The 26275-nt window shown below is 46.4% G+C and overlaps 1 protein-coding gene across 23 annotated transcripts in view; it reads left to right on the top strand.

Annotated features, from left to right (window-relative positions):
* Positions 1-13546: 13546 nt before the first annotated feature.
* MTSS1 (MTSS I-BAR domain containing 1) overlaps positions 13547-26275 on the top strand; it is a 150259-nt gene continuing 137530 nt past the window's right edge. For 9 of the 23 annotated variants that reach the window (XM_082235593.1, XM_082235609.1, XM_082235600.1 and 6 more), the window contains exon 1: positions 13548-14705. In XM_082235593.1, coding sequence (XP_082091719.1) covers positions 14634-14705 — 72 coding nt within the window. In that variant the 5' untranslated portion in view covers positions 13548-14633. Of the gene's footprint in view, positions 14706-26275 lie in introns of all 23 variants that reach the window. The other 14 variants (XM_082235606.1, XM_082235597.1, XM_082235603.1 and 11 more) reach the window with 5 other exon arrangements.

Genomic DNA, 26275 nt, shown 5'->3' with positions numbered 1-26275 from the left:
AAGAAGCAAAGATCACCAGTGTCGAAGCAATGATTCTTCAACATCAACTTCGTTGAACTGGTCGTGTTGTGCAGATGCCTGATGATCGTCTTCCAAAGCAACTACTCTATTCCGAACTTAAAAATGGAAAGCGTAATGCTGGTGGTCAACAAAAGAGGTTTAAAGACTGTCTCAAGGAAAATCTAAAAAAAATGTAGTATAAACACTGACAACTGGGAAACACTGGCCTGCGAGCGCTCCATTTGGAGAACAGCCTTTACCAAAGGTGTCATGGGCTTTGAAGACACTCGAACTCAGGACACAAGGGAGAAACATGCTAGGAGGAAGGTATGCTTGGCAAATCCACACCGTGATCAACTCTCGCCCTGAGGATGTGTGGATCCAGGACTGGCCTCCACAGTCACTTATGGACTCATTGTTAAAACCATGTTTATGGAAGACAGTCTTACTCAGCTACGAGTGATCGCCAAAGAAGAAGAAGATTCTTGGTCCATCTCTGCCCCAATGTTGTTCAAATCCTGCATCTTAGAAAACAAGTATTATTTTTCACAAGATATTAATATCATAGCCTATACACACACACACACACACACACACACACACACACACACATATATACACACACACTCAGCCACCATGAACAGAAGAAGGTTGTGTTGGCATGTTGCCATGCAACCTAATGTTTGACTGGAATACCACAACTTTCGCAAGATGACGTTGCCATATTTAGGGGGTGGGGGGAGAGGGGGGTTGATGATTCATAACTTCTTAAACTGCCTCGAGTGTAAGTGAAGGTTTTGCAAGTAATGTTTGCAGGAAGTGGCTTGCCATAGCAACTCGATCTTCGGATGATCATAATGGCAGAAGTCTTCCCACAGGATTGTACAAGATTTGTTAGTTGTGGAGCATACTGAAGATCATTTCATTTATGCCCCTCTTCACACACACGGCTCATATGCGATAAATATCAGTAACGTAATAGAACATCACAAATCACAACGTAAGTCTTATGAAATAATGAACAAATCATCAGTAAATCAACTGCAAAACAACCACCTTCTGTAAAACACGATTAACAAAGCAGCTCAAAAAAATAGGCTAAACAGCACAACCACAAGAAAAGTCGTACTGTGAAATTCACAAAGCATTACAGCACCCTTAAGTCCATGAAACAATATGAACAACGTTAACAAACTCACAACTGAAAAGGTACAAAGCACTGTTGAATTCACACATTTTCTTGCACCCCATGACTCATAGTCCTCCACTCAGTTCATCAAAAGGCAGCAAACAAAAATAAGGATGATCCAGTTAACAATTATTATTATTGATTTTTTATGATTAGCTATTTCTATACAGGCATTCTAATCTGGGGTTGGCTTCAAACAGGGCTGCCATATGGATATTCCTGGACATTCACGTGATTTCAAAGGTGGAATTGACGTCCGGGGGGAATTTCTGAAAGGCGGTGCTTTGTCAATAGTGGTTTTTAAAGGCATTTTTGAAAAAAAGTAAAAAGCTCAACAATTTCATTGTCTTCCTTAAAATAACCTCAACAATTTTGGGTGCTTCCTAAAAAAAGGTCAAAGGAGTGTCCGGGTTTTTACTTTTTGAAATATGGCAACCCTCTCTGTAATGCTGCCTAATCTGTTTTCCCTTCACAAAATAAGATGATCTACGTGGTCCAACTATGTGATTTAAATGCACATGATTAATAAACACGAATCCTAGTTACTTGGAGGAGCTGCCAGCCATCAGATGCCATTTGCCAGGACATTATGGTCCACCAACAACTGCCACCAAACAATATAAAGAAAAGTAGGCAGGGAGGCATTTTTACATATATGAAGAGCGTGCTTGTAGCAATACTATTCACGCGGACATAATTGGAGTGCAGGATATATGTGGGAACATGAAATGTTTCTTTTGGCTCTCCATTGTGGGTGTAGATAATTACTTAATGCTATTTTAAGTTGCACAGAGTGGTTGGTACACAAACTAAACAGAAAGGAAGGGGAGAAGCCTTCTGTTCTCCTCTTGTTTGATAGAAATGAACTCTGAAAAGAGGGTGTGTATTTTAACAAATTCTATGTGGTTAGTCCTTTGTTATGAAAGATGAAAGATGCGCCCAACCCAGCACGCCACATTCACATGTGATCTCTGCTTCCATACATCTATGGAACACTCTGCCCACACATCTCTGCCATGGGGCTAACAGCATTGTTGAAAAGTTGTTTAGATTGGGCTGGAGAAATGTCACTCAGGGGGTGGGGATATGGAAATATTTCCCAGCAGTGTTCAAAAAGGATCTAGGGGTCTTAGTAGACCACAAGGTTAACACAAGTCAACAGCGTGTTGCAGCAGCAAAAAAGGCAAATACTATTCTGGGCTGCATCATCAGAAGTATAGTGTCCACATCGAGGGAAGTCATAGTCCCATTCTATTCCGCCTTGGTCAGACCACACCTGGAATACTGTGCCCAGTTCTGGGCACCACAATTTAAGAAGGATGTTGACAAGCTGATATGTGTGCGAGCAAGTTGATCAAGGGTCTGGAAAACAAGCCTTATGAAGATCTGGATATGTTTAGCCTGGAAAAGAGGAGGCTGAGAGGAAAGCCATCTTCAAATATTTAAAGGGCTGTCACGTGAGGATGGAGCAAACTTGTTTTCTCCTGCTCTGGAGTGTATGCTCAAACTTATGGCTTGCAAGTTACATGGAAGGAGATTCTGACAGTAAGAGGTGTTCGACAGTGGAACAGACTCCCATGAGAGAAGTGAGAGGGTGGAAGACAGGAAGACCAACAGTATCATAGAATCATAGAATTGTAGAGTAGAAAGGGACCGTGAGAGCCATCTAGTCCAACCCCCTGAAATGCAGGGATCTCAACTAAAGAATCCATGACAGGTGGCCACCCAACCTCTGCTTAAAAACTTCCAAGGAAGGAGAGTAGATGGAGCTGGAGGCATTGACAGACAGCTCCAGCTCTTAAGAAGGAGGAAGCTGATAGGCCATACCACCTCCTGGACTAGTTGGAGTTTAGAAAACAGGCAGGTGGGAACTGGCTGGAGGCAGACTCCATTTGCCCAAAGAGATCAACCTCCACAGCTCGTCCCTGCAACTGCCAATTATATCTTTATATATATATATATATATATATATATATATATATATATATATATATATGCAGGTTTTGGTGTCTTCGGGTGTCTTCCCGTGTAAGAGTCGGGGTGTCTGTGCGACGTTTCGACGAGGTCTCACTCGTCATCTTCAGGCTGGTGCTTTCGGCTTCTTGTTACTGGAACAGAGAAGTAACAAGAAGCCGAAAGCACCAGCCTGAAGATGACGAGTGAGACCTCGTCGAAACGTCGCACAGACACCCCGACTCTTACACGGGAAGACACCCGAAGACACCAAAACCTGCATTCCTGTACCCGTGAAAATCTACGAAAGCAAATATATATATATATATATATATATATATATATATATATATATATGCTTTCGTAGATTTTCACAGGTACAGGAATGCAGGTTTTGGTGTCTTCGGGTGTCTTCCCGTGTAAGAGTCGGGGTGTCTGTGCGACGTTTCGACGAGGTCTCACTCGTCATCTTCAGGCTGGTGCTTTCGGCTTCTTGTTACTGGAACAGAGCAGAGTCTGGTGTTTGAGTTCCTATAAATACTGTTGAGGGGTGTGGTGTATAGCCTCCAACGTTCTGGGCAGAGAGGAAGTTCCTAGATTAGTGTGCCTTTTCTTCTTTTGTTCCTTAATTACTTGAGGGATATCTTGGGTGATTTCATGAGTGATATTCTGAATATCACTGGGTGGGTCATTAAGTGTAGATTAGTTGCTAAAGCTTTTGTGTCTTGACCTCTTGAGCTTGTGAAGAGTTTTTCTGAGAAGATGGCTGTGCTGCATTTAGTTGTGCTCTGGCTTGGCTTCGTGTATAGGGGCGAGCTGTGGTTTTGTGCCTTGTGCCAGCCAGATCTGTGTAGGGATTGCAGGGGGGTGCAGCATCCAGAGGTGCCACTATAGTTTGGCTACTGGATGGAGTCTGTAATATGTCTGTGGAGAGGGTCTGGGTTTGGGTCTGGTGTGGTTGATTGGTGACGGCGTTCTGTGTGCCTCTGGTTCTGGTGTCGGTTTTTGTGGGGAGGGCTAATTTCCAGATGTCTGGCAGGCGGGACGTGTCGTCACGCTTGTTCATGTTGTGAGGGTGTTTCTCTATCTCGATGGCTTCCATGATTATTCTCTTGTGGTGATGTTCCATGTTAAAGAGCAATTTGGAATCTGCAAAATTAATTTCGTGTCCTGTTTCTTTCATGTGTTGGAAAAGAGAGGAAGTTTTTTCTTCTTTTTTGACGGCATTCTTGTGTTCTGCGATACGTGCATTTATTCGTCTGTTTGTTTGTCCAATGTACGTGGCTGGGCAGACTTTGCAGGGTATTTCATAGACCCCTTGGTTTTCCAGCTGGATTTTGTCTTTTGGGTTTCTGAGGATATTGGCTATTTTTTGGTTGGTGCAGAAGGCTGTTTTGATATTGTGTTTATGGAGGATTTTGCTGATTTTGTCTGTAGTGCCCTTGATATAAGGAAGCCGAAAGCACCAGCCTGAAGATGACGAGTGAGACCTCGTCGAAACGTCGCACAGACACCCCGACTCTTACACGGGAAGACACCCGAAGACACCAAAACCTGCATTCCTGTACCCGTGAAAATCTACGAAAGCAAATATCTCACCTCTACGGGGAGGAAACCTTCCAGCTGACAAGAACCTACGAGAAACTAGAAATCCGAAGAGCCACCATCTTATGTGATCTCCTGTTCCTACGCAACTGCCGAGACAACACCTTAACTCCCACATGCTTCCAACTTAAATTCCACTCTAAAACCCCAGCTACCGAAAGGATCCTGAAACGAACTGAACTATCCCTAATCAGAAACGAAATACATAAGAAAAGATACCTACTAAACCAAACCAACAAAGATCTGCTCACTCTTCACCTCAAACTATGTAACAAAATCCACCCTGCACTCTGGGACAAATGCAAACAACTAGCCGTCTGGAGAGCTGAAACTGAGACCTCACACAAGACAGACAGACACACCAACAAACTCTACAAACTAGAGAAACGCCAGAAACCCAGCCACCCTCCACAACAACCCATGAAACAAACAGTACATAACATATCAGACAGGATCCTCACCCCAACTGAAACCAAAGTACTCTCCAAAGGTTTCAACTTTGCAGTCGCCCCCAGACGCATCCCCACGGAAAACATCATATGCGGAGTCGAAGCTAGCCTGACCAAAATCGACCCAGATGAAGCCAATAAAATCAGACTTGAAGTCACCAACATCCTTTGCTCCAGCAAACCACCCAGAAGCAATTTACACAAAGAAGAACAGAAAGCACTCACCAACCTGAGGAAAGACAACAACATAATCATTCTCCCAGCAGACAAAGGCAACGCCACTGTTGTGATGAACACATCGGACTACCAAGCAAAACTATCAAATCTACTCCAAGACCCTACCTACCAACCTATAAAAACAGATCCCACCACCTATCTGGAAAAAACCACCAAATCCAAAATAAAAGCCTCTCCTATCAGTGAAGAAATCCAGCTAAGAATCATCCCCAGAGAAAAATCTTCCAGATGCCCCAAACTCTACGGTCTCCCCAAGATACACAAAGAAGGAACACCACTCAGACCAATAGTCAGCTCCATAGGCTCACCTCTACAAAATCTCGCTAAATTTCTCGCTAAGCAACTTCAGCCCTATGCAGAATCCATCGCTTCACACGTTACTAACTCCTTCCAGTTCATAGAAACAATAAAGAAGCAATACCTACATCCCGATGACCTACTTGTGAGCTTCGATGTTGTATCTCTCTTCACTCAAGTGCCCATTAATGAAGCCTTGACAGCCATTCAAAACAAATACAACCCCCCCAAATACATCCTGGACCTGACCAACCACTGCCTAACCAACACGTACTTCATCCACAATGGACAAAGATACAAACAGATAGAAGGAGCACCTATGGGATCACCCCTCTCACCGGTCATCGCAAATTTGTACATGGAACACTTTGAAACCAATGCTTTAGACAAGTCAGAACACAAACCCAAACTTTGGCTCAGATATGTTGACGACACCTTTGTAATTTGGCCACACGGGAAAGAAAAACTAGATAGCTTCCTCACACATCTCAACAGCCTACACCCCAAAATACAATTCACTATGGAAATAGAAGACAACAACCAACTCCCCTTTCTTGACGTCCTAATCTACAAAAAACCTGATGGCTCCCTAGGACACACTATCTACCAGAAAAAAACACACACCAACCGCTACTTACATGCACAATCACACCACCACCCTGCACAAATAAACTCCGTAGCCAAGACTCTCATCTCCAGAACCAAACGCCTGGCTGACAAAGACCACTTGACAACTGAGTTACAGAATCTCTCAAATGTGTTAATCGCCAATGGATACCAGAAAAACAGGGTTACGAAGCTAATCCAAAAAGAAACACCCCCCAAAAACCAAGACACAGAAGAAAACAATGGCATGGCCCTCCTTCCTTATATCAAGGGCACTACAGACAAAATCAGCAAAATCCTCCATAAACACAATATCAAAACAGCCTTCTGCACCAACCAAAAAATAGCCAATATCCTCAGAAACCCAAAAGACAAAATCCAGCTGGAAAACCAAGGGGTCTATGAAATACCCTGCAAAGTCTGCCCAGCCACGTACATTGGACAAACAAACAGACGAATAAATGCACGTATCGCAGAACACAAGAATGCCGTCAAAAAAGAAGAAAAAACTTCCTCTCTTTTCCAACACATGAAAGAAACAGGACACGAAATTAATTTTGCAGATTCCAAATTGCTCTTTAACATGGAACATCACCACAAGAGAATAATCATGGAAGCCATCGAGATAGAGAAACACCCTCACAACATGAACAAGCGTGACGACACGTCCCGCCTGCCAGACATCTGGAAATTAGCCCTCCCCACAAAAACCGACACCAGAACCAGAGGCACACAGAACGCCGTCACCAATCAACCACACCAGACCCAAACCCAGACCCTCTCCACAGACATATTACAGACTCCATCCAGTAGCCAAACTATAGTGGCACCTCCGGATGCTGCACCCCCCTGCAATCCCTACACAGATCTGGCTGGCACAAGGCACAAAACCACAGCTCGCCCCTATACACGAAGCCAAGCCAGAGCACAACTAAATGCAGCACAGCCATCTTCTCAGAAAAACTCTTCACAAGCTCAAGAGGTCAAGACACAAAAGCTTTAGCAACTAATCTACACTTAATGACCCACCCAGTGGTATTCAGAATATCACTCATGAAATCACTCAAGATATCCCTCAAGTAATTAAGGAACAAAAGAAGAAGAGGCACACTAATCTAGGAACTTCCTCTCTGCCCAGAACGTTGGAGGCTATACACCACACCCCTCAACAGTATTTATAGGAACTCAAACACCAGATTCTGCTCTGTTCCAGTAACAAGAAGCCGAAAGCACCAGCCTGAAGATGACGAGTGAGACCTCGTCGAAACGTCGCACAGACACCCCGACTCTTACACGGGAAGACACCCGAAGACACCAAAACCTGCATTCCTGTACCCGTGAAAATCTACGAAAGCATATATATATATATATATATGATTGTAAGGCTGTCGTCAAGCCACTAAACCATTCTCTGATTTGCCTTCCTCCTCCTTTAAAAGGGGTCATGGAGACCTGTGAGGGGAGAAGGAAGGGTGGGGATGCCTGGGCGAGCTGTGAGGGAATGAGTGAGGTTTAAAGCAGGAGAGATTGGCAGGTAGGTGAGCAGAATGAGTAAAGGCAGCGGCTCATAGTGTGTGCAGCTATGTGCATCCGCACTCTCTGCCTTGTGGTCAAGCTATCCCTATATAGGCATACAGTGGTGCCTTGCTTCTCAAACTCAATCAGTTCTGGAAGTCCATTCGATTTCCAAAATGTTCGAAAACCAATTGGCTGATTGGTCCCGGAAACAATACCGACAGCTGAAACGGACGTTCGGCTTCCAAAAAACGTTCACAAACCAGAACCCTTACTTCTGGGTTTGCAGCATTCGGGAACCGATTTGTTCGTCAACTAAGCCATTTGGGAACCAAGGTAGCACTGTACTAGTTACCTTTTTACTCTTAACTTTTGTTATTAGGATGAAGAACATAGTGGCTACATAGCTTTCTGTGCATTGAAACATCACTAGCAGTGCTTTCCCCCCCTGGGGCGTACGCAGGGGTACACATACCCCTAAACATTTTGTGAATCTAAGTTTGGCCTCATTGAGGGGCAGTATTTCAGTATATGAGTAGGAAAATGAGAGTACCCCTAAACACTTTTTTTTAGGAAAGAAAGCACTGATCACTAGTATTTAAAAGTGAAGGATTTCTTCTCTCTACTGCTTTTACAAAGTGACAAGAACCCTTAGACCACTAGCAGCTGAGTGACCAGGTGCAAACAGGTGGGGGTTCTTGGACCAGGAGCAGGTGTGTGGAAGAGGAAATTCCAGCAGGTGTGGCTTGTCATGGAAGAGGCACCAGCTGAAATTTCCTTTTCCACACAAGCATTACAGAAGCAGGAGACCTCAACTGTTTGCACCTGGTCCCTCTTAACTTGCAGCACGATGTTATGCAGAAGGATTTGTTTGCAGAGAAGTGTGAAACCCACTGCCAGTTATGATTTCAATGGAGCCAGGATTTCCCAATACTATATACAGAATTAATCTTATCTCCAAAGCGTTGCCTGAAATGTTTCCCTCAGTTACTCCTCAATGACATCTGCTGCCACCGGGCAAATTTTCATTATTGGCAAGTGTCTTACATAAACTCTGACTCAGGACAGTCTGTTTATATAAACTGTTTTTAAAGTTAAAACAGTAACCAGGCTGATGACGGTAAGCAAATTTCAAACCAAGGCTGCAATACCAGGAACACTACCATTTTAAGTCAGCAGGATTTTCTGAGTAAATATGAAAAAGGACCAGACTGCACAGTTGTGGACCTATGCGTGCTTTGTAAAATTCCTTTACTAGTTTACACAGTTTTTTTCAAGATACAGAATTCTTCCCGGGGTCTTCATCTTACAACACTGCTTGAATAACAGCAACAAAAATGCTGGAGTAAGTTTAGCAAGGTCTCCCAATTTCTGGCCAAGTACACAGTTTGCAGTGGAAAAACATGCATTAGGTTTGGGGTCATCAATACATATGGGTCATTTGCGCTGGCACCAATCGCAAAATGGCTGTCTTGGGGAATGTGGCGTAACACAAAATGGCTGCTGTGGGCAACTGCAGGAGAGGCAGAGGCAGTTCAGAGTCAAAAAATCATGCATTGCTGATTTTTGAGGGATATTTGATGATATCTTTTGTGGGCACTATGTGAGGTATTGGCAGATGTGCTGGTGCCCAGGGGCACTGTGTTGGCTACCCCTGCATTAGGCCACAAAGCATGCAAGATCATATGTTGCCTTGCTCAGATACCCCTCAGAAAACAGGGAGGATTGATAGCTTAGCGGCAGAATATTTGATTTCCATATAGAAAGTTCTAGGTTCAGTTGCTGGCATCTTCAGTTAGAAAGTTCTGGTAGCAGATGATGGACAAGACTTCTGCCTGGCACCTCAGGAGAGCACCAGCCAGTTAACATCCATTAAACTGGCAGGTTTTTGTGTTCTTACAGTCTACCTCCTTAGGCATCCAAGCCAGCGCGGCATAATGGTTAAAGTGTTGGACTAGGACCCGGGAGTTCAGGGTTCGAATCCCCACTCAGCCATGAAGCTGACTGGGTGACCTTGGACCAGTCACCATCTCGTAACCTAACCTACTTTACAAGGTTGTTGTGAGGATGACACGGGGAGAAGGAGAACCATGTTACACCACCTCAAGATCCTTGGAAGATAGAGGTGGTTTCCAAAATAAAATAAATAAATGTGGGTTTTGTGTGTGAACATAGGGTGGTATTGACTAAGTTGTATACCCTTTGAAATTAATGAGCATTACTAAGTTAGGCCCAAAGTATTGGAGCTCAATACTTTAGCCACCTGATGAGAAGAGAAGACTCCCTGGAAAAGACCCTGATGCTGGGAAAGATGGAGGGCACAAGGAGAAGGGGACGACAGAGGACAAGATGGTTGGACAATGCTCTCGAAGCTACCAGCATGAGTCTGACCAAACTGCGGGAGGCAGTGGAAGACAGGAGTGCCTGGCGTGCTCTGGTCCATGGGGGCACGAAGAGTCGGACATGACTAAACGACTAAACAACAAAAAGTTAGGCCCATGCATTTCAAGGGTTTACTCTGAGAGGAACTTCGCTGAATACCATCTATATCCTTGTGCTACGTGTTCCTGAGCTACCATGATTCACCTGGCAAAGGAACAACATTTCATGCAAAGGCAGTATTATTTTTACGTCTATAATCTCCTTATTCTCTGCTCTAGGCACTTAGATGGCACCGATAAATTTCCTAATTCCCACACCTGGGCTTAATGAACTTGGGCAATAAATAATGAAGGCTGATTTCCCTCTGGGGCTGCTAAAACTTGGGAGCAAGGAGGACTTGCGAAACAAGCCCAGAGTCGCCAACTTTATTCACATGTGTGCATGACTCTCTACCTGCTGGGCCCGATCCATAAAATACTATTTTTGGTGTCAGCCAATCACTAGATTCACCTGCGCACTGCAAATCTGGCACGATGTCAGTTCTTTGCAGAAGGTGGAACCGGGATTGCCTTGAACGAACCAAACAAAGCTCAGAAACGATGAAGATTACACAACTCTATAGCAAAGCTGGATGCATTCCTGGATTTATACAACAGGTTGCACAGAATAGGAATTACATGTACTTGTGTTTATTGGACAAGGGTAACACTCAAATAATTTAGATTTGTCTACACTGCACCCTTTTAATTGATTACTCTCCATAAATCTACTCTCCAATTTATCTGCCTACGTCGAGCTCATCATCCCCTTTTCTTTTATGCTAAGCACTTCTATATATCATATGTAAAGACTTTGGCAAGACTTTGGCAATACGGCGTCCTGAGCAAGGATAAAATTTGCTCCCCCATATACAGTAATAAATTGCACCCCCTCAGGTCAGCACCTGGGGGGGACGGGACTGCTTGCACCATCCTAAATCTGGTGCTGTGTAGAGGATTTGGATGTAGACGCGGGTGGCACTGTGGGTTAAACCACAGAGCCTAGGACTTGCCAATCAGAAGGTCGGCGATTCGAATCCCCACGACGGGGTGAGCTCCCGTTGCTCAGTCCCTGCTCCTGCCAACCTAGCAGTTCAAAAGCACATCAAAGTGCAAGTAGATAAATAGGTACTGCTCCGGCGAGAAGGTAAACGACATTTCCATGCGCTGCTCTGGTTTGCCAGAAGCGGCTTAGTCATGCTGGCCACATGACCTGTACGCCGGCTCGCTCGGCCAATAAAGTGAGATGAGCGCCGCAACCCCAGAGTCGGCCATGACTGGACCTAATAGTCAGGGGTCCCTTTACCTTTTTACTTCCTACATAGGGAATATGAGAATACCAGACTATCTATTTACAGTGGTGCCTCGCAAGACGAAATTAATTCGTTCCGCAAGTGGTTTTTTTTGCGAGTTTTTCGTCTTGCGATGCACGGTTTCCCATAGGAATGCATTGAAAATCAATTAATGCGTTCCTATGGAAACCGCCTTCAGACCAGGTCCGGGGACAGTCTGTCCCCCGACCTCTTCTGAAGGTTGTGGGGGGGGGCAAGGGCTTTTCTTCCCACCCCCAGCATTTTAAAAAACCCCGGGACAGCGGAGGACTTCTCCGCTGTCTGGGGCGATCTTAAAATGCTGGCGGGCGGGACAGCGGAGAAACGCGCTGCCTTTCTCCGCTCTCCCGGGAAGGCAGGCAGGGGGGAGCAAAGACTTTTGCCCCCCGCCCGCCTTCAGAAGAGGTCCAGGACCTCTTCTGAAGGCGGGCTGGGGGCGAAAGTCTTTGCTCCCCCCCCGCCTGCCTTCAAAAGCCGTCCGCGATAGCGGGAAGCGCTTCCCTGCTATCCCGGACTGCTTTTAAAATGCTGGCGGTGGGGAGCAAAGCCTTTCGGCCCCCGCCGGCCTTCCTGGACCTCTTCTGAAGGCCGGCTGTGGGCGAAAGTCTTTGCTCCCGACCGCCAGCAATTTAAAACAGGTCCCCGGAGATTTCCCTATGGGCTTTCGTCTTGCGAAGCAAGCCCATAGGGAAATTCGTCTTGCGAAGCGCCTCCAAAACAGAAAACCCTTTCGTCTTGCGGGTTTTCCGTCTTGCGAGGCATTCGTCTTGCGGGGTACCACTGTATCTATATGTATACACACACATCCCCTTCATGGATCACTGCCTTGTCTTGGCGAAGGGGCTTGAATAACTCAGAGAAACTATGAGCTATGCCATACAGGGCCACCCAAGATGGACAGGTCATAGCCGAGAGTTTAGACTAAATGTGATCCACCTGGAGAAGGAGCTGGCAAACCGTTCCAGTATTTTGCCAAGAAAACTCCATGGACATAAAAAAAGGAGAAGCTTTGAAAAGAAAGTGAGAGTTTCCAAGGCATGCTCTGGTTCATGGGGTCACGGAGAGTCGAACACGACTGAGATGACTAAACAACAAGTACACACACATACACCAGACCCTCCAAGCGCCCGTATTTTCCAGGGACAGTACTGGATTTAAAGAAGCCATCCTGGTCTCTGATTTGATCATGGAATGTCTGGTTTTCCTAAGGACATCCCTATTTTCATCAGGGAAATGTTGGAGGGTAAGGAGTTATGGGCTGCCAAGCCAAGGAGATAAGTAGCTATACACCCTGAAGACATCTGAAGGCAGCCCTGTAAAGGGAAGCATTTTAATGTGTAATTTTTTATTCTGTTAAATATACATATATATGTTAGAAGCTGTCAGGATTGGCTGGGGCAACCCAGTCAGATAGATGGAGTATACATAAAATATTTAAAAAAAAAAAATGGAATAGGTCATACCTATTTTCATTGGAGAAATGTTGGGTAGTATGCATACATACACATATGTAGTGTATGCCTCTGTTATGCTATGTTCATAGCTGCCAACTTCTCCCTTTTCTTGCGAGGAATCCTATTTGGAATAAGGGGATTTCCCTTAAAGAAAGGGAAACGTTGACAGCTATGGTTATGTTATATGTATATATTAAGTCTAATTACCTGAAATATTTTTAAACGCTTTTTTATTGAGTTAATGAAAATCTGAGCGGGAAGCGTTTTTAAAAATACTATTTACAGTATTGCAGAAACTCCTTGGGAGGTTTGGCACTGCAGATACGGGCCCCGGAGCTCCCACGGACCAGCGCGCGACCCTAAGGCGGCGCTAGAGAGGCAGCGAGAGAGCGCCTTAACCCTTCCCCGCCCGCTCCTTCCCCTCTTCGGCCAATCAGCGGCCGAGGCCCGGGCATTCTGCGCTCGTGACGCGCCTTCCCGGGGAAGCAAGGTTCCAAGGGCTCTGCGCTGAGGCTCGAGCCGCCGCTGGAGCGCGCGCCTGGGTGCAGCCTTGCCGCGGTGTGGGGAGCACGGCCAGGGGAGAGAGAGAGAGAGAGAGAGCCCGGTCGTCGTCGGAGGCAGGGAGGCTGGGTGGATTTTTATTTTTAATTTTTTTTGCAAGCCGAGGAATCGGCACGCGGCTAGGCATTTGGGGAGGGGAAGGGGGCTTTTCTTTGTTTTGATTCGCTAGCTGCCGCAGATTCCGACCTTTATTATTATTATTATTTGCGTTTAATCCAGCAGCAGCAGCTCTGGTGCCTGCGAATACGAGCGCCGGTGTTCCCTTCCCTCTCTTTCTATTGATGCATTCAATGCAATAAATAGGCTTTTTTTTTTTTAGGCGGGGTTGTTTAATTCTGAATTTCGCAGGGTTTTTGAACGGCGTTTACTTTTTTTTTGAAAAGCAGATTTAGTGGTTTTCTTTTTAAAAAAAAATTTTTTTTGCATTCCTCCCCCCCCCCGCAAAATCGGGTCTGCAGCTGTTCCAAGAGTACTTGCTTGCGAGGGAGGGGGTCTGTTGTCGGAGGCAGCTGAGTGAAGCCTCCTTTGCTGCAGCCGAGGCATTTTGCAAGCCGCCAGCTGCCCGGCGCTGCTCCTCTCCCCAGCCTCCATCGCGCAACCTACCTACTTGTTGTGTGGGGGGCATGAGCAAGAATGGAGAACGATGGACCTTGTTGCTATCTTTGTGTGCGGGGGATAGAGATGTCTTGATTTCGTCCAGCCGTGGGACTTTTTTCTCCAGGGCAGGGTTGCTGTAGGCGCTGCAAGAGACAAACCGATTAACATTGGTGGGCAGCGTTAGAGAAAAGCTCAGAAGCGAAAGAGAAGTGGCTCCGCTGCTTTTGAGATTGAAGTCTTTATTTTTATTTTTTTTTATTTGCATGCAGAGAAATCTCTGATTTTGACTGCTCCCTCCCCGAAGGTAGGAATTGAAATAAGTAGGGGTGGGTCGCGTGTGTGCATTTTTTTATTTTTGGGGGGCTTGCGAAACCGCAGTAGTTTCTTCGGCGTCCACCTTGATCCGGGCGAGGAAAAAAATGGAGGCTGTGATAGAAAAGGAATGTAGCGCTCTCGGAGGACTCTTCCAGACCACCATCAGTGACATGAAGGTAAGGGAGCCTCGAGTATGGGGGGCGCAAGGTGCAAAAACCACCCCCGACGCCCCCCCCAATAAAAGCCCCGCCACGTTTGACAAATCCCTCGCCTGAGCATTGCTGCTCCCTTGTATTGCATTCATTGCCACCTGCATTGAAAAACAGGGTGGTTGTGGAAGGAAAGCTTGCCTCAGCGAGGACACCCCCTTCCATGCAGATGGAGGAGCCCTGCCTAGTATTGACAGCATTCCCCCCCCCTCCAAAAAACGAATTGCTGCTTGCTTTTACTATGGAGGCAGAGAAGACGCTCTGCAAGACGCTGAGTTGTGCATTGCTAGCCTCCTTTTCTGAGATTTCCCAGAGTCCCCTGGGAATTCTTCTAATTAAGACGAAATGGAACCATTTAATTACAATAATAATGCTGGAAAAGAGAGGGAGCCTCGCGCTGTGCGGAGCCCCAAACTGCGCAGCGGAAAGCTTCCCCAAGGTGGGGTTCAAATGCCAATGGGGAGCATATGTGTATAGACTGTGATGATGATAAACTGGGACCATTAATGCTCCCTTTGTTGAGTTCTGCACCTTCTCTCCAGCGCTGCGTGTTCTGAAGGCCCAGGGGAGGTTATCAAGCAGATATGGTTCACAGAACACCATGGTTTGCTGTTATTTATCCCTTCTGCTTGGGAAAGGAGAAAGAGCGTTTTTACCTTTGAATATTGGGTGTTTGGGACAAACTGCAAAAAGGCCGTACCAGCTCAATGTGCCTCTCCTAATCTCCCAGAGGCATTTAGCAGCTGTTGGGAAACAAGAAACTAGATCAGGTGGATCTTGGTGTGATCCATTAAATGAGGCCTGAAGTTCAATAAGGCAGCTGTTTTCTGTACTTGGTGTTTCATATAGCCGTTTTGTGTATATACAGCCTGGAGACTTTCAAACCATCTTGTTATTTTTACACTAGTGGAAACAAGATTCTTAGCAGGCTGGTAAAGAAATATGCTGCCTTCTGCCACGAGGGCTGGCAAAGGAGGATTATATCTTTCCCATCTCTCCTCTTGAGTCTGTTGCTCTTCCAGTGCTGGCCAGAGGGAAGGGGTTATGTTTTCTTTGTACCACTAGCAAGCAGTGTTCTGTTTTTTTTCTTGCAGCAAAGCTTATGGTCAAGATCTGTGTGTATAATAAAAATTCCAAATTGGGAAGGGTTGTAACTCTGTGGTTTGAGCGTGCACCTTCCCTCTGGAAGCGGGCCCAGGTTCAATTCTCCGCTTCACAGGATTTCTTGGGTAGGGTGGCTGGAATGGATCCCATGTCTGTCCCTTTGCAGAGCTTCTGCCTGTCAGAATTGACACTGCTGGGCTAGATGGGCACTTGGGGAGCAGCCCTGTAGCCAGATCTTCCGGAATGAGCAGGTTAGGATCCAGCAGATCTCTGGGTGAGCTGGGAGTGTCCTGGGGCAGCCAGGCTATGCCATTTCGAACTCTTTAACTATCATATCAGCCAGAGATAGGCTCATGTGTCTCCCTCCTCGTGGCGGATCTGAAAAGGGGGCATTTTGGAGGGGGTGGCTGCTGCGGGCAGGACCAGAGGGAGGACTTGGGTAGGATCCTACGCCTGCTCAGCTCAGTCATGGCCTGGCATGAGATAACCCAACAACAGGGTGGTGTACCTCAAAACACTGTCTTAAAAGCTTGTCTTAACCTCTGCTATGCTTAGGCTAGCCATAGCCCCACCAAGTTTGTGAGCCTGGTGTAACTTCACTCCAGCTTAATTTACGCCAGCCTGCTTTACGTCCATGTTTGCGCTTGTCCCATGTTTCCTAGGCGTGGATCCGAGAAGATTTTCTCTTGCTCCACCACATTCCACGGGAAAACGCGCCATTTACCGCTGGATCGGAACAGGTGTAAATCAGGGGTTCTGTGGATTGACTTCCTTCCGATCCCAACAGCGGGTTTTCCCGGGGAATGCAGTGGGGCGAGAGGAAATCCTCTTGGACCCATGCCTAGGAGGCCTGGGACCAGCAGATGAAGATGGTGGGATAAGCGGAAGTGTGGATGAGAGTTCGGTAAGATTGTTTTATGTGTGTGCCTGTGCATGATTGCGCCTGTTCAGTGGAATATGATTCTCACTTTGATGCACACATCTCTGAGGCTCGAAGGATGGCTCACAACACTTTCTCCTCCAGTGTTTGAACCTCTGGTCTCTGTTGTTGTTGACGCAAGTAATCTCTAGTCACTTCAGCCATGTTGGTGTCCATGTTGGCGGGCGAGGTTGTTCCTGGAGAAGATTGCAGCATTCTCTTTCAGAGGAGGGCAGAACATCTTTTTGAAATTCAGCTGGCGGTGGTGTTTTGTGCGCTCTCAGATATATGTACAAGAGGCTTCGCTGCATCTTTTAATAGCATGCAATTTCCCCATCCCCTTCCCTCCAAAGAAATGGGGAAGGAAGAGTACTTAAATCTGAAAGACATGAGATTTGGGGAGTGGTAGGCGGCCACAAGGAACTGTCAATGAAGGTTTGCTGAGTGGCGACTTAAGCCAATGGCTTGGGTTGAGGCTTGCTCCTTTGTTTCCTTAAAAAAAAATAAAAAATACAGTGGTACCTCGGGTTACATACGCTTCAGGTTACATACGCTTCAGGTTACGGACTCCGCTAACCCAGAAATATTACCTCAGGTTAAGAACTTTGCTTCAGGATGAGAACAGAAATCATGCTCTGGTGGTGCAGCGGCAGCAGGAGGCCCCATTAGCTAAAGTGGTGCTTCAGGTTAAGAACAGTTTCAGGTTAAGAACGGACCTCCAGAACGAATTAAGTTCTTAACCCGAGGTACCACTGTATATTAAAAGTGAAGCTTGTTTAGACGTGGGTGTGAGGAGCGTTGTGCGTCAACTTTGTCATAATGAACTCTTTTGTGATGTGATTGGGTTCCCGGTCTTCCTTTGCCGAGTCTCTCAGGAGGGAATGAGCAGGGGTCCGAAACAAAACCTGCAATCATTTTCATCAAGTCCACTTCAGCAGTGTGAATATTTTAGCAGATGTTTTCTTCCGCCAGATGGAATGTTGATGTGAATTGTTAGAAGCAGGGGCGGAGTGGGGGGGGGCGGGCGGGTGGCCTCTATCCTTCAGTTCTCTCCAACAGGAAGCAGATAAACCTTGAAAAACTGTGCCGGGCTGATACCTGCAGCTGAAAGAGTGCTCATCTGGAACACACCAAAGCTTTATGGGACCGGGCAAAGCTGCGGCTGTGTTTTAAAGGAAATGATCCTTCCTTTGGAGTAGTGGAAACAAGATTTTTTTATAGTGAACACTGCAGAGCAACATGGAGGAAAAAGGAGTGGGGAATCCATCAATTTTGCATTTTACCTGGTTCAGTGAGCCAAAACTTTGCTGACAAATGCCAGAGGGAGGTGTGTTTTAAGCTGTTAACAGCAAACACAAAGAAGAGCGCTGTAGCATCTTAAAAGGCTAACAGATTTGTTGTGGCTTATGCCTTTGTGGCTTGGAGCTGGGGATTTGTCAATTTCATTTTCTTGGGAGTTCCTCATTTTTCACCTCTTCAGTTCTCCACATTAGCGCATGTGTTTGCAGATATATATTTTTTCCAAGTCCTCATGAAAATGCACCAGCATTTTAGTGTGAATTTCTCTTGGTGTATGCAATTTTGCCAAATTCACTTATTTTTGCAGAGCAGTTTTCCCCAATACAGTGGTACCTCGGGTTACATACGATTCAGGTTACAGACTCCGCTAACCCAGAAATAGAGCTTCAGGTTAAGAACTTTGCTTCAGGATGAGAACAGAAATCGTGCTAAAGTGGTGCTTCGGGTTAAGAACAGTTTCAGGTTAAGTACGGACCTCTGGAACGAATTAAGTGCCGTATTTTTCGCTCTATAACACGCACCCGACCATAACACGCACGTAGTTTTTAGAGGAGGAAAATCCGTAGGCATGCCACCCGTAGGCATTCCCTCCATAACATGCACAGACATTTTCCCTTACTTTTTAGGAGGAAAAAGTGAGTGTTATGGTGCAAAAAATACGGTACTTAACCTGAGGTACCACTGTACTATGCATTTTCTATGGTGTTTTCACTAACGTATGCAGTTATAGGTACAATTTTCCCCGGGATTTGCATTTTTGTATGTTACTTGGCTGGAAAACAGCATTGCAGAATTCGGAGAACTGAGAATTTTGAAGGTTGTGTTTCAGTTTCCTTATTGTTCCAGAAAGTGCAAATTAGCTAGGTTCATCTTCACATGCAAATTTAACCAGGTTTCTCCTGCATGCCTGGAGTCCACTTCACCCGATAACTGAACTTGTTTGACTCAACTTGCTGCATCCAAAGTCCATGCCTGACCCCCTAAATGAAAGTTGCTGCTGTTAATCAATGCCAGTTTAAGCTGTAATCCTTTGCATACATGAGAGTTACCATATTTTTTGCCCTATAGTACGCACCAGCCCATAGGACGCACCTAGATTTTTGGGGGGGATAAAGGGGAAAACATTTATTCCCCCCCCCAGGCGCGGGGCTGGGGCGGGGGAAGCCCGAGCTTCCCCAGCCCCCAGAACGGGTCCGAGAGCGATGGCGAAGCTGCGTGCAGCTTTGGCATCGCTCTGGGAGCTTGCCAGGCTGGGGGGATAGCTTCCTGAAGCTATCGACCCCTCTTGCTCTCCAGGCTTCAGCGAAAGCCTGCATTCGCCCCATAGGACGCACACACATTTCCCCTTCATATTTGGAGGGGGGAAAGTGCGTCCTATAGGGCGAAAAATATGGTAAGTGCTATTGAATTCAGTGGGGCTTCCTTCTAAGTAAATGTGTCTCACTAGACCGGCTTGATTTCACTTTTCATATAACAGCTTCTTTTTACAAAAACTTGCAAATAGGAGCATGTTTTGAACATGCATACAGATAGCCAGAGAGGGACGCGGGTGGCACTGTGGGTTAAACCACAGAGCCTAGGACTTGCTGATCAGAAGGTCGGTGGTTCGAATCCCCGCCACGGGATGAGCTCCCGTTGCTCGGTCCCTGCTCCTGCCAACCTAGCAGTTCGAAAGCACGTCAAAGTGCAAGTAGATAAATAGGTACCACTCCGGAGGGAAGGTAAACGGCGTTTCCGTGCACTGCTCTGGTTTGCCAGAAGCGGCTTAGTCATGCTGGCCACATGACCCGGAAGCTGTACGCCGACTCCCTCGGCCAATAAAGCGAGATGAGCGCCGCAGCCCCAGAATTGGCCACGACTGGACTGGTCCCTTTACCTTTACAGATAGCCAACCAGGGTAGCTTAAGCAAAATTATAAAAGTATCGCTAAGATTGCAGTCCCCTGTAGGCCAGAGTAAACCCCATGAAAGCAGTGGGACTAAATATTCTCAAAAACAGTGGATTTAAAACACTTGGAAACTTTCTTTGTGGAATGAAAGAAGCAAAAATGCATTCCACCCTAAGGGTCGAAGGAAGGCAACATAATCAAAAGATGCAGACTTTTAAAAAAGTTTTCCTAAAAATCCAGCATATAAACATTTTGTCTTATCAGTAGATAACTGGAGGAGTGGAGTTTAACTTGTAAAAAAAACCACCTGGGAAATTGCTGGAAATTGCTCTTGCCAACTCAACTTAAGGGAAGGTTTTAAAATCATTGCTATTGCTAGCACCTATATAAATATTTCTGTGTTTAGCAGATGTCCTGGAGGGAAGACCACGTGTTCCCGTTTTTTATTTGCTGGCTTTTAAAGGAAGCTTAATTGGTTTTCTGCACCCTTGGACTGTGTGTACTCCTTTTTCCTTTTGGTTATCTGGATTGTGGGCCCCCATCCAAAGCCGCAGCAAAGAGGTTTTCCTTCCCCCAAAGCACATCTACTTGGCTTGTTGTGTTCCTGCAGTGGGGGGAGCAGGGGCACTGTAGAGACATATGGGGCGTAGTTCTAAACATGTTAAGAGAGTTTTGGTTTTGTGGGGACGAAGTTCCGGATGACGCATTTAGAAACCCCCAAATAAGTTACAGGATTACACGCCTCGGGTGTTGGCTGTGGGTGTATCTCTGACTCCTGGTTCAGCTGCAGGCTTTGAAGCAAGGGCAAATCCTATTGAACGGCTCGTCCTTTTTTTCCACGCTTCTTGGACATGGTTTTCAAATTGCTCCGGTTTATCCGCCACCTGTTTGCTTCTTGGGAAATAATGGGCAACTTTGCTTTTGTGCAATCGACGTTTCCAGGGCTTTGGGCAACCCATGTGTCAAGAGAGTCCCGAACAGCTTGAAATGCCCATTTGTTGCAATGGCATGTTAAGTCGGGACATTAAGGATCTCAAGATCCTAAAAAAAAAAGGGGGTGGGGCTGACGTTGTTAACCTGTCACTCCCAAGTTGGAACATTGATTTGCTAATCTCAGAAAACCCCTTGTGTTTTCCCAGATGCCACTGCCCACCAGCTGTCCAAAGCATTGGCCTTCTGTGGCTGCTTTTGACGCTAAATCTTAAACGTCACCAAATTGCAATTTCAGACATAAGCTAGGGCGGTGGTGGGTCTGCGTTCTGCACCTTAATTCCCTCCTCCCCTGAAATAGTGATATCTGTTGTTCTGTATGCAGGTGTGATATTAAAAGGGGGGGAGAGACAAAACCAAGGAGCCCCCCCTCCACGCCTTTCCCGGTCTGGTTCCCGTCTGCTGTTTTGGACTACAGTTCCCATCAGCCCCCGTCAGTGTTAGCTGGGGCTGATGGGAGTTGTAGTCCAGAACGTCAGAAGGGAACCAGCCCGCCTTCAAACAAAGTCTGGAAGCCGTAGTTCTCCTTTTAATGGGCTAGGTATGATTTAAATGCAGTAGTCCTGTTCATTTTAAATTACAGTGGTACCTCGGGTTACATACGATTCAGGTTACAGACTCCGCTAACCCAGAAATAGTACCTCGGGTTAATAACTTTGCTTCAGGATGAGAACAGAAATCGTGCTCTGGCGGTGCGGCGGCAGCAGGAGGCCCCATTAGCTAATGTGCTTCAGGTTAAGAACAGTTTCAGGTTAAGTTCAAACCTCCGGAACGAATTAAGTACTTAACCCGAGGTACCACTGTACAGTGGTACCTCTGGATACAAATGGGATCCATTCCGGAGCTCCGTTCGCATCCAGAAGCAAACGTAACTAGCGACGGCACGTCTGCGCACGCATGCGTCACTTTTCGCTGCTTCTGCGCACGTGCGTGATGTCATTTTGAGTGTCTGCACATGCACGAGCGGTCCGTTACTTCCGGGTTGCCACGAAGCGCAACTCGAATGCACTCAACGTGAGGCATATTCAACCCGAGGTATGACTGTAGAGGTTAGCTGTTTTTTCCTGGGGAGTCGTGATGGCTGCGCGTTCTCCTAGGCTCTGGGGCAGCTTTTTTTTACTTCATTTGTTTCATAAACATTTCTATACTGATTGATTGTTTTAAAAAAACAAAAACGCCTCAAAGCGCACCATTGGATATCAGTTTTGGGGGAACTAGAGCAGGAGAGGGGCTGTTGTCCTCATGCCAAAATTCCTTTCCCAGAGGAATTTTGTTGTGGAATCGGGATAAGACCTTTCTTCTGATCCAGCAGGCCTCCTCTTTGTGTTCCTTTGCCTGTTAATAATTAATAATAATACCAATAATAATAATAATTGAAATGTTAGTAGAAGTTCCTGGAGAATCCCAGCCCACAGGAAGCGAAGTTTCTGTAGATTGCATCAAGGGTGGCGCATGATTGACAGATGTCCGTCAGGCTCCCTGGTGGGTCCATGCACAGGGAGTTGTGTGTGTGTGCTTATTTGTGCAAATAACTGCTCCTTTTTTCTTTTTGCAAAGTTGACATTGGCTCCGAGTAAGGAAAGCCCGTCACTTGCAAAAATCACTGAACAGGGGAAGTTAGCTGCTTGATGTGCTGTAACAATCCTTTTGTTTAGTGGGCGTTTTCCATTCTCCCAAAGGATGTTTAAAGGGTGGAGAGATCATTTTAAGATGGAGGTGTGGCTGCTAATCCAGGATAAGGCTCTGATAAGCATAGGTTTGCGAGCGTATTTTGTAAGGATGAATGAGTGAGGCAGAGAAAGCCACACTCTGCTTAATTGCGTGTGGGCGAAAGAGCAGTTCAAAAGTGTGTTGGCAACAAGTCATTTGTTTAAAACGATTTTGGGAGAGGACCCCAGGATTGTAGTAGTGCTGACTCCGTCCTGAGTGTTTGTGGCTTCATACTCGCTCTTAAATACTGTGGTACCTCGGAAGTCGAATGGAATCCGTTCTGGAACTCTGTTCGACTTCTAAAAGTTTCAAAACCAAGGTGCGGCTTCCGATTGGCTGCAGGAAGCTTCCTGCAGCCAATTGGAAGCCGCAGAAGCTGCGTCGGATGTTCGGGTTCCAAAGAATGTTTGCAAACTGGAACATTCACTTCCGAGTTTGCAGTGTTGGGGAGCCAAAATGTTTGACTTGCAAGGCGTTCGGGATCCAAGGTACAACTGTATTGTTCCTATCTAAAGATGCTTGCTAGGGACGCGGGTGGCGCTGTGGGTTAAACCACAGAGCCTAGGACTTGCCGATCAGAAGGTCGGTGGTTCGAACCCCCGCGACGGGGTGAGCTCCTGTTGCTTGGTTCCTGCTCCTCCTGCCAACCTAGCAGTTTGAAAGCAGGTCAAAGTGCAAGTAGATAAATAGATACTGCTCTGGCGGGAAGGTGAACGGCGTTTCCATGCGCTGCTCTGGTTTGCCAGAAGTGGCTTAGTCATGCTGGCCACATGACCCAGAAGCTGTACGCCGGCTCTCTCGGCCTATAGAGCGAGATGAGCGCGCAACCCCAGAGTCGGTTACGACTGGACCTAGTGGTCAGGGATCCCTTTACCTTTACCTTAAAGATGCTTGCAATTCTGGTGCATGTAGATAGACCATATGGCTATTGAGAGGGGAGTGGGCCAGTAACAATGGAAGTGTGTTCCTCCCAGGGTTGGAGAGTTACAGCACCTGTTGTGGCTGTAGAGACCAATATGGGAGAGAGACATGTTTTGTTGCAGCTGGGGCAGATGAAGGCATCTGGAGTTGGCCACAGGTGAATCTTGTCCCAGAATTGGAACCTTTCAACCTTCATGAGTGGGTTTTTGTTTTCCTTGTACTGTACTGCTAACCGGCTAACCGGCTGGTTGCAATGGTATGGAGCCTCTCTGTATTAGACCACCTCTTGCCAGTGTGCAGCGAAATGTGAATCTTGCTCTTAGGTTGCCTCTGATCATTGAAAGTTTTCTCGAATACTAAGTAGAACTAGAGCAAGTATTCTGCATGAGTATTTATCCACTCTGCAGTTCCTTCCTTTCCCCCCTCCCCCCTCTCTCTCCCTTCCACACGCTTTTTAAGTAGAAGATATTTTTGCCAGCGCATTGTGTTGAGCCCAAATACAGCTGATTGTTCACTTGTTTGAAGACCAACTGGTCGTCTTTGCTCTGCTGTTCTTTGCCATTACAAACAGCTGCACTGTGTTCCTTCTCGGACTTGCAAAGAGGGGAGGTGGGGGAAGAAAGAAAGAAAGAAAAAACCCCTCCTGATTTTTATCCTCTGATCTTGAGTGTTGATCTTGGAAACAATCAACCCAGCAGCTGTCAGCACATTGGGGTTTCTTTAAACCTATGGCAGGACTGTGTAAATGGGTAGCTATTTTTAGATTTTAAAGCAGTTGCTCTGAAGGTGGGAGGCAGGCTCCCTAAGGAGGGGGAGACAGTTTCCAGGGGCTGATCTCCACCCCCCACCCCTTCACACACTCTTACTGGCCATTTGCTTGATCCAGGAGTGTTCCCTTGTGTTCATCCTTAGAGGTATGGACCAGGAGACAGCTGTTGGGGAACTTTGTACCCCTCCTTAAAGTTTTTGCTCTGATACCTTTTGAAGGTAACGCTTAAAAGAACATGTCACCATCCTCCAGTCTCGGAGACAAGTTCACAAAATCCTTTTGCTACCTGGCACATGAATTGAGCTGTGAGGTGCTGATGATCTGCAAAAGGGACAAAGGGAACAGGAAAGGCAGAGAACATAATAATCCGTAAGTATTCCCTGCTGGTTACCTGGAGGTCACCTTGACTGCAAGGAAAGTGGTTAACTGCAAGCCATTTTTGTTTTATTTTGCTCAACCAATGGCTTGCTGAGTCTCCCATTGAATCTCTCTCTCTTCCTGGTGTTTCTCCTATCTGCTGCTGTTGTAGTACCTGCAGTTTTCCCTTTACCTGACCATGTCTGCTACTTCCCCGTTTCCAACCAACCTGTTTTCTTACGGTGAAGCAGCTCTGTGAATCTCCTCCAGGTAACCAGGTGTGTCCCCAACTGAGTTTACATGTGCCCAGCCACCTGAGTGCTGCTTTTTTATGGGACTTGTCATCCAAAACAGTTGGAGGCTGCCAGGGTCCCATCTGCACTATATGTTTACGATATACGATATCTTTATTGTCATTGTCCCATGCAGAACAATGAAATTGAAAAACTACATAAAACATTCAAAAACCCCTAAAAACTCTGAAACCCCATTTTGAAATATACTATACTATAGAGACCCCTTATGCTGCGTTTAGAACCAGAATTGCATTTGCGTAGAAACTGTTTCTCAGGCGGCTAGTCCTGGCCTTTATAACCCTATACCTTCTTCTAGAAGGCAGAAGCTGAAAGAGATAATTTCCGGGGTGCGTACTATCTTGTGCTATCTCTGCCGCTATCTTATGGTACCTGACAGCATAGATACTGCTCTAAACATCTATGGCTTCTCCTAAAGAATGCTGGGAAGTGTAGTTCGCTAACAGCACTGAGGGTTGTTAGGAGACCAGTACAGTCATACCTCGAGTTGAATGCGCTTCAGGTTGAGCGTGTTCGAGTTGCGCTCCGCGGCAACCTGGAAGTAACGGAGCGTGTTACTTCCGGGTTTTGCCGCTCGCGCATGTGCAGACGCTCAAAATTACGTCACGCGCATGCACGGAAGCAGCGAAACGCGACATGCACACACACAGACATGACGGTGTGTCTTGCGTTCTGTTCGGGATGCGAAAAGGGCTCCGGAACGGATCCCGTTCGCATCCCGAGGTACCACTGTATTTCTCTCAAGGAACCACACTTCCAGAGTTGGGTTAACAGTCGGTCTCTCTTCCCAAGGAATTATGGGAATTCTAGCTCTGTGAGGAGAATCGGGGCCTCCTAACAATTTTCAGCACCCTTAGCAAACCACAGTTCCCAGGATTCTTTGCAGGAGACTGGCATGAGCATGTTTTAACTGTATGGTGCAGATTGGACCTCGGCTGGGCAAAGACAGCTGTGAAATTAGGGTGGAGGCCTTCTGCATCCCTGGAGCTGAGCTGTTGAGTTAGCGCAATATGGCTCCTAGAACCAGTCAGGCCCTCAAGATAGCTTCATTGCAAGGGTCATGCAGGGCAACACTATGGGAGATGGTGTAAAGGAGGAGCAATACAGCAGGTTACCCGTTGCTTAGTAGCTGTGTGCAAGAGTCTGACAGCAGACCTATGGAGCTGCCTTAGACCATTAGACATCGTCAATATAGGACCTCCCTACTGCAGACTTGCAGGAGCAGACCCTGGTCTCATGCAGTGGTCTTTCTTGGCCCTGAAATCC

Source organism: Podarcis vaucheri (assembly GCF_965113315.1).
Source record: "Podarcis vaucheri genome assembly, chromosome: 8".
Taxonomy (NCBI): domain Eukaryota; kingdom Metazoa; phylum Chordata; class Lepidosauria; order Squamata; family Lacertidae; genus Podarcis; species Podarcis vaucheri.
Note: the sequence above shows the minus strand (reverse complement) of the source record. Positions and strands in the feature narration are given on the sequence as shown.